The sequence below is a fragment of the Neoarius graeffei genome, chromosome 12 (assembly GCF_027579695.1).
Source record: "Neoarius graeffei isolate fNeoGra1 chromosome 12, fNeoGra1.pri, whole genome shotgun sequence".
Classification (NCBI taxonomy): Eukaryota; Metazoa; Chordata; class Actinopteri; order Siluriformes; family Ariidae; genus Neoarius; species Neoarius graeffei.
The window spans coordinates 12,041,136-12,057,860 of record NC_083580.1 but is presented as its reverse complement, the minus strand read 5'-3'; the positions used below and the strand labels follow the sequence as shown (position 1 = coordinate 12,057,860).

The window sequence follows — 16,725 nt, the reverse complement described above, 5'->3', positions numbered from 1 at the left end:
CAGATATATACCTGATTTTAATTACTTAATTATTAATCAAACTGACCTACAGCATGTTTGCTCACTGTGACTCAAAGTCAAAGTCTTTCCTGCACCATTCATGGCACGTTTGGCACCCCCAAACTCTGTTTTGTAGCCTATATTACATAGGGTCACAGTGGGGGCTAGTCCTCTGGTAACCGCAAGAGTTTGACTCCCCACTCGCATCTGTATTGCAGCGTGCCTTGCCAGTAGGCACCATTTTTATGATGGTCTTTGGTATGACCCAACCATGAGTAGAACTCATGATCTCCTGATCGAGAGGCAGACACGCTAACCACTAGGCCATTTGCCGGTACACTATGACTACATATTACTATAAAATGTACTTGCTAAAATACGACACCTCACACTTAAATCTTTTTTCATGAGTTGTCCTTTCAAGGTTATGAAAAATGCACATTTTAATTCAAGTGAACACACTGGAACAGTCCCATGTTCAGCAGGAAGTTGCATCATCCAAATTTCCTGAAGATCATGGGAAGAAGAAAACTATGTCCTCTCATTATTATCATTAGCTCATCTGGTCGACAGGCGATGAGCTTATGCCATCATGTGTTGTCCGTCGTTGTTCACGTTTCACAAAAATCGCTTCTCTCTCAAATCTTCACCAATTTTTATTCTTTTTGGCAGGAAGGTAGGTCTGCCTGGGGTGCACATAGCTTCTACCCAAATTTGCATAATTTCAATTAATAATGAAGATATGGAGTAATTAAACCTTAACGAGCAGTTTCCATACAAATCTTTTTTTATTCTTTCTGGCATGAAGGTAGGGGTACCGATGGTGCATATAACTTCTACCCGGATTTGCTTCATTACAACTATTAATGAAGTTATGGACTAATTAAGCCTTAATGAGCAGTTCAACTAAAATCACTTCTTCTCCGTCAATTCTTCGCTGTTTTGGATTCTTTCTGGCAAATAGGTCGCTATTCCTAGGGTGGATATAGCTTCGATATAAAAGCTTGTATATAGTGTATATAGCTTGCGATATTTATTGCGCAAGGTGGCCCACTTTAGATCGTTCCTTCTGGACTAGACGGGGCCGGAGTGAGCTATGCTGTCATTGACGGTCTCGTTTTTTTTTTAATTTTCAACGATGACATTGAGTGATGAGGTCACTTTGAAAGTACAACCATGGTACCCAAATGATATATGGGAAATTAAATTACTGTTTTATGTATATACAAAAACAATTTACAAAAATCATTAAAAAGTCCTTGTTGTGCTCTTGCCATTGACATGTATGCAAGTTAATTACATTTGGTGTATTGGCTGTATATATATGCTAAAAATCTCAATTTTCAATGCAATGTTGAAAAATAATGGACAACGTTTCATTTTTAAATGTTACAAGTGTTAAATTGGACAGCATTCACAAAATCACCCGGTTCCAGTGGCGGCTGCTGGTTTTTAAAACAGGGGAAGCCCATTTTACGCATTCATCGTAAAACCTGTAGGCCGGATATCAAAGCATAGAAAGGTGTGCCCCATTAGCATAGTGAACTAGACAACCCTACCTAGTGGCAGAAAGTATTTTTGCTTGTACATTTCATGTTATAGTCTGGCTTGCCAGGCTAGTGCCTCATATCCTTAATCAAAAATATCAAACATCCAAAAATCACTGGCTATTCAACGAAGAGCCTTGAACATCATACCCTGATATGCAACACAGAGTCTTTAACACAACACCCAGCTGTGCAACACATCCTTGAACATCTTCTGCAACACAGTCTGGAAATTCATAACCAGGTAGGCTATGCAACACACAGAACCTTGAATATTATACCCAGGTATAACCTATAACACAGAGCCCACCATCCTCTTAACATTACTGAACAATATACACACTTCAGATTCATGAACATGAACACTATTTATACACAAATTCTGCCCTCTGCTCCTTTTCCAGAAAATGGTCTGTGACCCTGTCATACCAGCTGGTTGTGCTTTCCAGAGACTTTACCAATTTCTGTTAGCAGCTAGCACTGCAGATCCCAATAAGGCTCAAGCTAGCCTACAACCAGATTGAACTACAAATGAAATAAACGACTGAATTTACGAATGATCAAACTGATAGAATGGATGAAAGTTAACGGAGCACAACGAGTAATATTTACATTTATTTACAGAGTAATGTACAGAGACATCAATGAGAAGAACCGTTTATATGAAAAGAAATTCGGACAGCACTTTAGCACACGACTACACTTTCTCGACATCCGCTAGGGACTGACTGATCATACTTCCGTGTTCCTCACCGAAGTACCGCCCTCCTCATGTCTTTCAAACACTACCTCCAATAATCCTTTATCAGCCCGGCTTCTTGTCCCTCCCACTGTCTCGTTTAGTCCCAGAGAAGCCCGGCTTCCCTGGAAGTGACGATTTTGTTGATTTTAACCAATAACAACTAGCCGAAATTGGCTGTTCAGAGCCGTCTCGTAGACTGCAACGGATACCCGGCTGCCAGTCACTGTTGCCAGATACTGCTGACGTTTTCCATCCCAAAATATGTTCAAAACCCGCCAAAATGCACTTAAAACCACCCAATCTGGCAACACTGCTGCCAGTCCATAGAGCCCATTGAAATAAGAAAGGTTACAGCCTGGCAGCAAAGGTGATTCTCGTAGCGAACTGCAAGTTCGTCAGACATCACTCAAATAAGTTACAGGATAGTTATGAACATAAATACAATCTTGGGCATATATTATGTTATGCAAGTTATTGTTTTAATGAGAATTCAATGTCGTAGACGCTGCAGTTTGGGGAGAGAATTTTAGGGGAAGCTCGGCTTCCCTTGTTGTCTCTGAGAAATCACCCCTGCCCGGTTCATCTCTCAGGTTCTGTAGAACTGCAAGGAAAATTCAAACGACTTCAGGCATTTTGTTTATCGTTTATTGTTCATTTTGAATGAGGATTTCTACAAGAGATTAATTAATGCAATTAGCTTAGTAATTAATATTTCCTTTTTATTAGCTTTAGATAATAAAACTGTCTGTGCTCAGACAGGCCTTATGGGACATATGTCACATACTGAGCGATCATAAAAGCAGCATGAAGCACAGATCTGAGAGATAATGATTTAAAGAGAAGTGCGTCTGCATAATGAATCACCACGCACAACAGTAAAAATAATCCCTGGTGAGATATATAAATAATAGCAAAACACAATTTCCACACTGCATAAGCAAGCCCGGAGAATCAAATTAGTTTTGGGATCTTGTTCTATGCCCTGCGCAAAATGATCTTTGCACTATTTTAATTTCAAGGTGTGACTTAAACATATGAATATGAAACTTGACTCACATACAATATATAATATGAGAAAGAAAATTTACCAAAAGGCTTAGCACAATGATATATAATAGAAAAATAATTTGCAAACAATAGTTGCTACAATTATTGATGTAAGGTGTGTGTGACTGTTGAAAGAGAATAAACTTGCGTGTCAACAGCCACCCATGTCATATTACTCTTTTTTTTTTTGTTAGAACAAGAGAACTATACAAATATACACTGCGGCTACATACACTAAATACACACAACCCTGTGCATACTTACACTACTACAAACACTGAGCCGATAACTTATCATAATAGAATTTTTAGGGTATAAAGAAAGAAATGTTTATTGTTGATTTAAAATATGATTGAAATAATGGAAGTGATCCTAAGTTTTTGATTCTTGTGGGAATTCCTTCCCAGAGTTTGGAGACAGTAAACTGAAAGGAAAATTTATCATAATTTGTCTTGGCTGTGGGCGGCACGGTGGTGTAGTGGTTAGCGCTGTCGCCTCACAGCAAGAAGGTCCGGGTTCGAGCCCCGTGGCCAGCAAGGGCCTTTCTGTGCAGAGTTTGCATGCTCTCCCCGTGTCCGCGTGGGTTTCCTCCGGGTGCTCCGGTTTCCCCCACAGTCCAAAGACATGCAGGTTAGGTTAACTGGTGACTCTAAATTGACCGTAGGTGTGAATGTGAGTGTGAATGGTTGTCTGTGTCTATGTGTCAGCCCTGTGATGACCTGGCGACTTGTCCAGGGTGTACCCCGCCTCTCGCCCGTAGTCAGCTGGGATAGGCTCCAGCTTGCCTGCGACCCTGTAGAAGGATAAAGCGGCTAGAGATAATGAGATGAGATGAGATGCCTTTTTGCAAGATTCACCTTGACCAAACATTTTTGCTTACCATGAACAAGCTTCTGGCAGAATTCTGGTTGGATATTTCATGACTCTTTATGGTAGAACTGATAGAGCTCAATTAAATTTATTTATTTTTTTCCTTGGCATGGACTTGACTTATAAGCACGGTCCATATATTTTCAACAGGGTTGAAGTCAGGACTTGTTTTAAGCCTGCTTTATCCTCCACAACCAGCTCTGATGCGTGTTTGGGTTCATTGTCCTGTTGCAAGTCCCAAGTCGTGTTCAAGTTTCTGATGGTTTATGCTGAAGAATTCTGAGGTAGTCCTCCTCCTTCATTATTCCATCCACTTTGTGCAATGAACCAGTTCCACTGGCAGCAAAACAGCCCCAGAGCATGATGATCCTACCACCACCACCTGGTACAGTGTCCTTCTGTACATGGTGGTCATTGTGGCCAAACAACTCAATCTTTGTCTCGTCTGACCATACAGCTTTCCTTCAGAAGGCTTTTTCTTTGCCCGTGTGGTCAGCGTCAAAATTTATTTAAGCTTGAAGGTGTCATTTTTGGAGCAGGGGGTTATTTCTTGGATAGCAGCCTCTTCGTCCGTGGTGATAGAAAACTCGTTGAACTGTAGACAGTGATCCATCAGCTTCCAGTTCATGGCTGAGCTGTGCCATGGTGGTTCCCAGGTTGTTCCTGACCATCCGAACCAATTTCCTTTCAGCTAAGGGTGACAGTTTGGGTTTTCTTGAAGCAAAAGTGGCTTGGCAAAGTGGCTACACCTCACAATAACTTGCATACAATTGTCTGAACTGATCTTGGAATTTGCAGTTGTTTAGAAATGGCTCCAAGAGACATTCCGAAGTTGTGTACATCTGTGATCCTCTTTCTCAGATCTGCACTGAGCTCCTTAGACTTTCCCATTGTATTGTGTCAATCCAATGAGTGCTGTAAACAAACCCTTTTTTGAAGGCACAGAGAAGCTAGCACCTGTAGTCAATCATGATCACTAACAGGAAGTTAAGAGACATCGGCCTTGGCAAGATAAAAGACATTTTGGAAGTTTCAGCACCTCTGGATTAATAATCTAAGTGAGTGTATGTACATTTTTGACCCTGTATGTATAATTTTGACCCTGTGTTGATTTCAGAAAACCCAAAGAAAATTAAAACTTGTGCACCAAATTCTAATATTTTTTTTAAAGATGTATGCTGTGCAATCATTCTGCCACAGAAAAAGAACAGTCCAAAGAAATTACTGAAAGCCCAAATATTGCCAGAACATTCATATCCAAGATGACATTTATGTCACTGGATGTAAACTTCTGATCGCAACTGCAGGTACTACCCCATGCCAAAATACTGTAAAATAAATATGGGTAAATTAAAGAATAATAAACATCTGTTAAAGTCTTCATATTTACAGAATATCTTAGTTTACATATGATTCCTATATTTTTGGATATTTTGCGATGGACTACTTTAATTTGTTGCCCCCAGTTTAAGTATTTAAATAATATTGGCTGGCTTTTTTCATGGTATATCAGATATATTCCATTCAGCTAGCATGATATCAAACGAGTCGAAGATGAGTTCATTACATTTGGTGTATTGGCTGTATATATGCTAGCCGATGCTAGCTTACCCGCGACTTGGTGCTGTTAGTACAGCAGTCCAGTTACCTTCCAGCCGGTGTAGTGGTAGCGAAGGCCAATGCTAGCTCAGTCAAGCTGATTATTATTATTATTATTATTATTATTCCTGTGTAATATACTTAGTTACTTTTAAAAATCAACATTGACAGCTACACACAACGGAGCGACCTGGCAGCCAAAATTCTCTCAAAATCTTCTGTTTTTAACGAAGCAAACCTGGTGGCCATGTTTGTTTACAAATTGTCACTGTCACTCGCGAACACGCAAGTTTTACGTCTCCGATGTGTAACGTCGTTGTCTTGACAACATGCAATATTGTTACAATACTGCATGCTCATTCCCCATTGGGTAGCGTGACGTAATACACATAGGATAAGCAATATGATAATAATATTGCATGCTATCAATAAACCCACTTGAAGGGAATAGAATACATGTTTTTATTCCATGGAAAAAGTCTCCTGTATGTATAATAATTGTCAATATAGACTCCTAAATCCTTGATATAATCCTTTCGTTGAAGGGTTGTTATCCAGATATTAAGAGGAGTTTTCTTCCGTGGTGAATTAAATCGAACATAATTTGTTTTCTTGAAATGAAAACAAACCTTATAAGCAGCACAAAAAAGAAAACAAAAACAAAACATCAAAATCTTTAAAACTGACAGATGTACAGAATACGTGATGTTGCAACTAAACACCCACCGAACACTCCGGTCTCCTCCAGGCCTCCGAATCGCTGCATGGCTTTAATCGCTTTGGTCAGTGCCTCCTTGGTCTGCAGTTGGCCGGTCACAGGGTCAGCCGGTGGGAGGTATCCGAACTTACTCAGCCAGTCCTGTGTACACAAAGAAAAGGGGGTTCTTCAGAGTTTTGATTCACTCCATAAGAATTTAAGCATGCATATCGCATACTGCGCATGAAAAGCATCATAGATACTAAGTATTGTTATTATGCGCTTCTGCTTGTCATCACTTTCACTGCTGTTCTAGTCTTTCAGAGCAGAATATACATGTGGCTAAGCCTTATTGTCTGTCTGTGTTATTTAAGTGACAACCATCTGCTCAATTTTCCTCCACTGTTTAAACACACTCAGATACACTGCAAATGTATTTTGTACCAATAACAACAATTTAAACTTCTAGATAAATGTTAACGAACAATTGATTTTGGTTCATATACCATGCCTCCAAGGGATCTTTACTCAGCGGCTGCCGTGAATTAAAACTCAGAGTGTCTTGAATTTCAATGTTGTTTTGACAGGTATGTATAAATGCTGAATTACTCAGATCAATAACACAGACCATCTTCACTGACACTGCCTCAGCAAATCCCATTATTAAAATTGCTTTTTGTTTACACAGCAATCTCAGCAAAGAATGAAACGCTAAAGAAGTCAAATCTCTACCTACGCTTCGAAGCATTTGGGAGGTCTTTGAGTCACATAGGAAGCATTAGTGTGGGTTAATTTTAAATATTAATGTGGTTTCTCAAATGAAAAATTCGTTTTACACCGTGACTCAGTCCATAAAGTAATTTTGTCTTCCATCTACACTGTCAGAAATAGGGGGACAGTAGGAGTCCATTTCTATCCCCCAAGGTACAATGTACACTGATGTAGCCCCTATGGGCTGATGATTGGACTTCAAGGTAACTGTGTGTACCTTTTTAAGGTCAAAAAAGGAACATGCATATTCACAATCAGTATATAAATGGTACAGATAAGTACCTTAGAGGGTACTGCGTCAGTGACAAGCCATTGGACCCCTAAAGGTACTATGATGTACTTTGTTTTCTGAGAGTGTTGGTGTGAGAAAGGGGAAAAGGAACTCGCGCATACAGTGGAGTCTGAGATCGCACTGAAAATCTGGGAATTGATTTTAATCCAACGTTTTAGAATTTTAAAACATTTAAAGCTATACTGCCTTTCAGATTTTTCAAGTGTAGGTCATAAAAAGGGGCAGCACGGTGGCGTAGTGGTTAGCGCTGTCGCCTCACAGCAAGAAGGTCCGGGTTCGAGCCCTGTGGCCGACGAGGGCCTATCTGTGCGGAGTTTGCATGTTCTCCCCGTGCCCGCATGGGTTTCCTCCGGGTGCTCTGGTTTCCCCCACAGTCCAAAGACATGCAGGTTAGGTTAACTGGTGACTCTAAATTGACCGTAGGTGCGAATGTGAGTGTGAATGGTTGTCTGTGTCTATGTGTCAGCCCTGTGATGACCTGGTGACTTGTCCAGGGTGTACCCCGCCTTTCGCCCGTAGTCAGCTGGGATAGGCTCCAGCTTGCCTGCGACCCTGTAGAACAGGATAAAGCAGCTAGAGATGATGAGATGAGATGAGAGAACAATTAATGAATTTAGGGCCACGTGGCCTGAAATTCTCAGCTATTTTTCCCTGCTTCACCATGACCCAATTCAAGATACTATGTCATGCATCACGTGGTGGGCTTTCCCCGTTCACGCAAGGCATTGTGGGATACAAATTTGAAAAAGGAGAGAAAAATGGAGGACGCGAGTGTGTGAATGAAACGTGGAAGACCGACTACAGTAATGGAAAGCGACAAGAAAAGACGTTATGTTATATATGAAGGAAAGGAAATGCAGGACCAAACTGATAAATATCAGCGCTCAGCGAGCACCTCAGTGTGATCAGCTATTCGTTTCGCGACAGAATGATGTAACTGTCAGTGCACGGTCAAAGGTAAACCTGCGCATGCGCACACAGACTTCCTATATTTTGTGAGATATTACAGAAATAGGCGGCACGGTGGTGTAGTGGTTAGCGCTGTCGCCTCACAGCAAGAAGGTCCGGGTTCGAGCCCCGTGGCCGGCGAGGGCCTTTCTGTGTGGAGTTTGCATGTTCTCCCCGTGTCCGCGTGGGTTTCCTCCGGGTGCTCCGGTTTCCCCCACAGTCCAAAGACATGCAGGTTAGGTTAACTGGTGACTCTAAATTGACCGTAGGTGTGAATGTGAGTGTGAATGGTTGTCTGTGTCTGTGTCAGCCCTGTGATGATCTGGCGACTTGTCCAGGGTGTACCCCGCCTTTCGCCCGTAGTCAGCTGGGATAGGCTCCAGCTTGCCTGTGACCCTGTAGAACAGGATAAAGCGGCTAGAGATAATGAGATGAGATTACAGAAATAAACATATATCACAATGACCAAATTTCAGAGGGAACTAAATTTCACCGATTTTATGAAATCAAAAGGCCGTCTAGCTTTTAAACAAAGAACCCAATGTTCAATGTACTCAATGTTCAATCTTCAAAATGCTGCATGGTTTCTAGGGAAAATTGTGATATTGACCATGTTAAATCCTTTGTCCAAAAAAGTAAGATTTGCCTCGGGTTTTATCCCTTCCATCTAAGCACATGTCAGACAGCAGAGATGGCTGTTTATGCTTTTATTAAAAAGACAGGCAGACAGATCCAAAATCATCCCACAAGGGCATGGTCACAAACAGGCAAAGGCCAGGAGAACAAGCAGAGAATAAACCAGATTGCAAAACCTAGAAAACAAGCACGATCAAAAAGCAGACGATGATGCATGAAAAAACAAAGCTTGGTATGTCAGCAGTGGAAAATAGGACGATACTTCCCGTCTTCAGATTCTTAGTAAGTAGTTTATACTTTGTGTGTGTGTGTGAGAGAGAGAGCGCCTAGGCGCAAACAGTCAGTAATCAGGTGAGTTAGAGCGTGATGGAGTGTGTGGCTTGGGATATGTATGGGAGAGCAGAGAGACTTGGGACAAATTTTCAGCTTTTTTAAATTGTGTGAAATTCTTTGCAAATAGCATCACATTCATAATGCATTAAGCCCGGCGCACATGGGCGATTTTCCATTGCAAACGTATTGCGATTTTTGGATGCAAGTTTCCCCTTTCGGGTATCTGCGGGCGATTTGGGAATGGGGATGCAAGTCACGTGGAAATCACATGACTACTTCACAGGTGGGGATTGGCTTAGCCTTTGGAGGTGATCGCTCCGTTATCGCAAAGACACGCACACGTGGTGATATCTCTGCAACAAGTCAGCGACTGGCGATTTTTTGTTGCAGAATATCAAACATGTTTGATACCTGCGATCTGTCGCAAGCAACAAAAAAAATCGCCGTCGCAAATATCCGCACACGAAGCGATGTTTTTGCGCGCGTCAAAAAGTTGCGCGACCAAGTGACAGAAAATCACCAGTGTGCGCCAAGCTTTAGAGAGTATTTACTCTACCCTCTTACCACAACATTAGTTTCTCAGCTTGTCAAAGATACTGCCCTTCAGGCTTCAGTTTGTCTGTTATTATATTTTGCGGGGAGACATGAGCCATTGAGGGAAGACATCAGACATTATGTTGGGAGATTTGGGACATCGTGGGAAGACATGGGTCAAAATAAAATACCTCAGCCTACATGTTTAATTTTTATTTATTATCTTGTAAACTTGTAACATATGAACTGTATGAACACACAATGCTGGTTCAGCGATAGAAAAATGTCAGTTTACCAAAACCTGACTCGACTAAACAGTTCCATTCTCAAGAAGGAATAAAATCAGCTTAATCCTCATGCAGGGACACACCCACATTTTTAAAACAAATTTTTAAATAATTTTATATTTGTAAACCACAAGAAAAAGCCTGTAACATGATGAACTGTCCCAACTCTCCCCATCTGGCCATCTCATTTCATCTCATTATCTCTAGCCGCTTTATCCTGTTCTACAGGGTTGCAGGCAAGCTGGAGCCTATCCCAGCTGACTACGGGCGAAAGGCGGGGTACACCCTGGACAAGTCGCCAGGTCATCACAGGGCTGACACATAGACACAGACAACCATTCACACTCACATTCACACCTACGGTCAATTTAGAGTCACCAGTTAACCTAACCTGCATGTCTTTGGACTGTGGGGGAAACCGGAGCACCCGGAGGAAACCCACGCGGACACGGAGAGAACATGCAAACTCCGCACAGAAAGGCCCTCGCCGGCCACGGGGCTCGAACCCGGACCTTCTTGCTGTGAGGCGACAGTGCTAACCACTACACCACCGTGCTGCCCCCATCCGGCCATTTTCAAAAAAAAAAAAATCTTAAAATGTTTTTTTCCCCAGAATTTAAGTTGAATAAATAATACTGTACATGGCAACTCTAGGCTACATACTTTAATTCCTAACAAATCCCGAATTCACCAGTGTACATTACACCATAGAATGGAGGTGGAGGTGAATTGGAAAATACAAGTTTTGGTTGACAAAAATATCTAACTGCACAAACCTTACTGCAGTGTCCAGCTTTGTGGCTCCAAAGGAAGTAGGTTACTCTAAGGGTCAACATCTAACTTCTGATGGAATCTAAAAGCTGATTGGTTGAAATTATTTTATGGAAATACAAACTGTCCCAAGTCTCCCACATCCCAAGTCTCCCCGCTTGTCCCTAGTACATGAGGGCCATGTTTGTTGGTCGCGATGCAGATTTTGGCGTTGACATGACAATTACAGTGATGGATTTGATCTAACATGGATCATCAAGTTTTATACAAATGTGTGAAGTCCAGGCCAGCTCAAGTATACACTGTCATTAAAGAAAAAAAAAAAGAAGAAGAAAAAAAAGGGGGAGGGGGATGCACTAAATACTAAAATTCAGGTAAATATTTCTAAAATTCTACTTTTTTGCTCACGTTATTGCAAATCATCTCATTTCTAAATGAAAACTGTTGTACTAAATGGAAAATAATTCAAAACAGAAGCATTTTCACTAATACTCTCAAACTTTCAGACCCTACTGGATATAATTTTTTTTTTCACAAAATCACCCTGGGCTTGGTGTTGGGTTATTTTCTGACACTACCTATCTCACCAATATTTTAACTTTGTCTTTGCCCTAATGGTTCATAATTCTAATATTAATCAAATTTAAAGTTTGAGGTGCTACCATTATTTTTCCAACCTAATGCCATTTATACTCTACTTTGACTGGTTACTTTTATACATGAATAAAACATATGTAAAACTGACCAAACCCCCCATTTTGATCCAGCGTCTACAGATTTGAATCAGCCTAACATCTCCATTATGAGCATAAATGGATTTATACAGCGCTTTGGCATGACCTTAAATTATTCATATATCCGCTAGGTCATGTTGAAATCCTGCTCCAGACTGACTCATCTAATTAAAAAGGCCTTTAAGAAAAACCTCATGTAGAAGTATCTAGCCTCATTAATTGTCTAAAAATGTCAGTGTCCACTGATGACACTAATCAGACTCATCAGCATGAGCAATTGAGAAGCTGATATGGTGGTTGACCTCAGGAAGATAGATGATCCCAAGCGCCAGGGGAACTTAAGCGATTTCTAAAATGCTTTGTTCATTGTTATGAGCTGAAAGTTATTTGCTATATTGTTTAAGTTATATGCAGTCATTACTGAAGACAATGCCTCATAGCAACCAAGTTTCCATACAACAATTTTTTCCCGCAGTAATCAGAGGAATTCATAGAAATTTAAGTGCAAAAACATAGCTGTATACACTCACGGGCCACTTTTTAAGTACACCGATCCACCTGCTGTTTTCTGCACTTATCTAACCAGCCGATCCCTTGACAGTAGCATAATACATAAAATCATGCAGATACAAATCAAGAGCTTCAGTTAATGTTGACTTGAAACATCCGAATGGGAAAAAAATCGTGATCTCAAAGTATGACTTTCACTGTGGCATGGGTGTTGGTTTGAACCAGATGGACTGGTTTGAGTATTTCAGAAATTGCTGATCTCCTGGGGTTTTCATACACAACAGTCTCTAGAGTTTACACAGAACGGTGCGAAAAACAAAACACATTGAGTTCTGTGGGTAGAAACATCTTGCTGATAAGAGTTCAGAGGAAAATGGCCAGATTGGTTCGAGCTACCAAGAAGGATATAGCAACTCATAGCAACTCTTTACAACCGTGGTGAGCAGAAAAGCATCTCGGCATGCAACAGCAGAAGACCACATTGGGTTCCACTCCTGCCAGCCAAGAACAGGAACATACTGGCCAACCCTCCCGATTTCGGCGGGAGGCTCCTGATTTTAGCCTCCGCCTCCCAATCGTATTTGTTAAAAACTGGATAATCTCCCGGTTTTGGGAAATCCCTACCGCCAAGTTAAAAATACTCCCGATTATGTCCAATCAGAATCGTATGAGAAACACTGCTGACATCAACTGATTTTTAACCAATCAACGAACAGAACGACAGTCACTTCCGTAATGTAGGATTCACCCAGGCTGTCTGACATTTTTTACAAGCAGTCATTATTCATGGCCACTAAACCCAATACCAAACGGCAAAAATACTGTATGAATGCAAATACCAGGTTGCATGGGAGAATGAATTTCCATGGATAAGCAAATGTTCGACCAGCCAGTTACACATTTTAAGGTAAAGATACCTTAAATCAGAATATAATGGACATTTTGAGTGTGAAATTAAACTAGTCTTCCATACCATTTCAGAACCAACTGTACATCTTCTAAAGTGTTTAGTGAAATTTTGCAGGACAGAGAATTTGTTTGGTGAGTGTATTTGAATCGTGTGGTCGTGTCTTAGTGCTATTTTGAATTTATGTTTGAAAGTTTTAAGTGAAAGTTTACAAGTGAATTATCTGGAAAGTGACTGATTTTGATAGAGTTTTGAGGTTTTAAGTGAAAGATTGCTAGTGAGGGGGCGGCACGGTGGTGTAGTGGTTAGCGCTGTCGCCTCACAGCAAGAAGGTCCTGGGTTCGAGCCCCGGGGCCGGCGAGGGCCTTTCTGTGCGGAGTTTGCATGTTCTCCCCGTGTCCGCGTGGGTTTCCTCCGGGTGCTCCGGTTTCCCCCACAGTCCAAAGACATGCAGGTTAGGTTAACTGGTGACTCTAAATTGACCGTAGGTGTGAATGTGAGTGTGAATGGTTGTCTGTGTCTATGTGTCAGCCCTGTGATGACCTGGCGACTTGTCCAGGGTGTACCCCGCCTTTCGCCCGTAGTCAGCTGGGATAGGCTCCAGCTTGCCTGCGACCCTGTAGAAGGATAAAGCGGCTACAGATAATGAGATGAGATGAGATTGCTAGTGAGTGTATTTTGGAAGTATTAAAATTTTGCATTCGAGTGAATTTCTTTGCGGAGTATATTTTGATAGTATGGTAGTATTTATAGTGCCATTTTTAAATTTTGTTTGAAAACTTTCAGTCAAAGTTTGAAAAGAGACAAATTCCTTTGATGCATTCCGATAGGATTTCTAGTGCTTTTTAAAAATTCTGTTGGAAAGCGTTTAGTGAGAGAGATGCATTTTAGTAGTACTAAGACAGTGCAGTATTTAATTGAGTTGTTATTATTTTGGTTAAATCTTATTAAAATTTAATTTATATATGATATTATAGTTCTCTATATTTTTACATGAGCTTACAGAAGGAAAACACATTTGATGCAATCCAATAATACTTTTCACCGTGACTATTTTAAGAAATGATAAACATTCTTCTAAAGCATCACTTGTGTTATTTTCTGTGGGTCTCTGGATGTATACAATATTCAGGGATGAGATTTTTCAGCTAAAAATCTGATTTAAGCAGACTTCCCTTTCATTGTTATTATATTAAAATTCAAGACGAGTATTATTTCAGATTTTTCACTCTGAGCTCTCTCATGCCTGATACATTAATCCCATAACCTATCATAATTGATAGAACAAAATCAACAATTCAAAAACTCTTTAATTGTATAATTTCAAATGGTTTGCAATTAATTGGGATCCATTGTTTTTATCGTTTCAACCGCGCATCAGACCCTCGTCCAATTGAAAATGTCGTTCACGCACTTTTCTCCCCCATGAGAATTTTGAAAAGTTGGCAAGTATGCAGGAATCAAGAACAAGTTCCTATTAAAAAGTGGCCAGTGAGTGTGTATAAAACGTAGCAAATATGGAGAGATCTATACAACCGATCTTTACTCAAGTAAAGTGTAGTTATTCATTGAAGTAAATACTCTGGTAAAAGTTGAAGCTGTTGAATTTTTCACTCACATAGAAAAGTATAAAATTCTTAAAGGTCCCATGGCATGAAATTTTCACTTTCTGAGGTTTTTTAACATTAAAATGAGTTCCTCTGACCTTCTTAAGTCACCCCAGTGGCTAGAAATGTCATAATGTGTAAACCAAACTATGCCCACCCTTTGTCAACATTTGAGAATGGTGCGTCAAAATGGCGCGTTGATAGGCTCTTCCCTTTACTACGTCAGCAAGGGAGATGATCCCCACGCCCCCCCCTCTGGATTCCCACCCACTGTATGGATTGCCTGCCCAGCTCAAAAGTTGCCACCATAGATACGTCACTTCAATTTTGTAGTGAGGAGACCATAGAGGACACAACAACATGGCACCACCTAAGTGAGCGAAACATGGAAATTGCGCTGTACATGGATGTGACAACACAGAAAGGAGTCTGTTTTTACTGCCGACGGGAGAGCCCCTGAAGACCCAGTGGCTTAATTTTATTTACTCCAATAATACGCTGTCGAGTCTACCTAAGACGGTGTATGTTTGTTGGAAGCATTTTCCTGATGGATGTTTCCACAACTTGGGACAGTACAGGGCAGGTTTTGCACATCAACTGTCACTGAAGCCTGGGTCCGTACCAAGCATCCCTGCCGCATCAGCCACAAACACTGAACAAGTAAGTGTATAACTGTTAAGTCGTTTTGCCGTGTTTTAAAATCGGTGCGTTAGCCTAGCAATGGCTACATTAGCTGTGCAGCTAACCGCTTCCTGCAGTTAGCCAGGTACTCTGTGCTACAAAACCAAAAAGCATGCAGCATGCTTTGTTAAACTGAGTTTAGTCTGGAAATTGACTGTAACTTATGAGCTTATGTTTGACTATTGCTCCGCAATGCATGTCTTCTGTTGGATAAGCGATATGTTGCTGTAGTTGCTGCTTCTATCCTCTTTGGTTATGGAGTGCGTGTTCAAGCCTAGGGTATTATACGTTCGTAAACTACCACTCTGAACACTCTCACTCTCTGTTCTCTGTGTCACGTTGAGTTTACGAAAGGAGTCCGAGGGAGAACGGGGTTTTGTCTTAGCAGCATGGCTACAGGCGCTGATAGCAGCGAGTATGTGTGTGCGCAGCTTGGTCAAGCCCCTCCCCTCCCCCCATGGCCCGCCCCCACCCTCTACCCTTCCCCGCCTCCATGCTTCTCATTAGCAAAACGACACACTGGGAAAAGCGCTGAAATGGGGCTTTCTCCCAGGAGGCTATATCTACGTGCCGAGGGTTCATTTCGAGAAAGGCTGCGGATATAACATCCGGAAACCTCCACGAGCCCGTTTAAAGCATCAACAAACCACCATGCCATGGCTCCTTTAATTTTACTTTACATTTGGAAGTAAAAGCACAAATAAGATTCACAAAAAAGATATATTTGCCTTAAATCACACTGACTTAGTTAGTTACTGATGATAATTTAGTGCTTCTTTCACTGAAGAACCCAAGAAAAACATTTGCTAAAGCTAACTAGCAACATTTTTATTCCTAATCTTTCAAACACTAGCTGGCACAATACAAACTGTTTTCATGAATGCAAAGTGTACATAGCAAGGCTGCTTGTATTGTGGCAGCTAGGAACATGAAAAAAAAAAAAACTTTAGCGAAAGCTACCGTAACAACAGATTTATTCCTCATCTCTCAACTGTTAGCTAGCATGATACATAGAAGCCAAATGCCATTTGTATTGTCGCCACTAGCTATTAGCATTCAGCTAGTTTTGCTGTCTCATTCTTGCTGTTAAAGTTTAGATTTGTTAGGAACTGTGATGCTGAAAGAACAAAAAGTGTTGTAAAGTGTTAACAAATGACGCGGTACGCGGTGGTCCGGACTACCGTTGTGGTCCGGACCACGCCGTTTTCAGGT

At 41.1% G+C, this 16,725-nt stretch overlaps 1 protein-coding gene across 1 annotated transcript in view; it reads right to left on the bottom strand.

The window, feature by feature from the left end:
• Positions 1–16,725, bottom strand: part of mmp17a (matrix metallopeptidase 17a) — a 217,060-nt gene that overhangs the window by 98,865 nt on the left and 101,470 nt on the right. Inside the window, exon 2 of the mRNA XM_060935516.1 lies at positions 6,532–6,664. Coding sequence (XP_060791499.1) covers positions 6,532–6,664 — 133 coding nt within the window. The remainder of the gene's footprint in view (positions 1–6,531; positions 6,665–16,725) is intronic.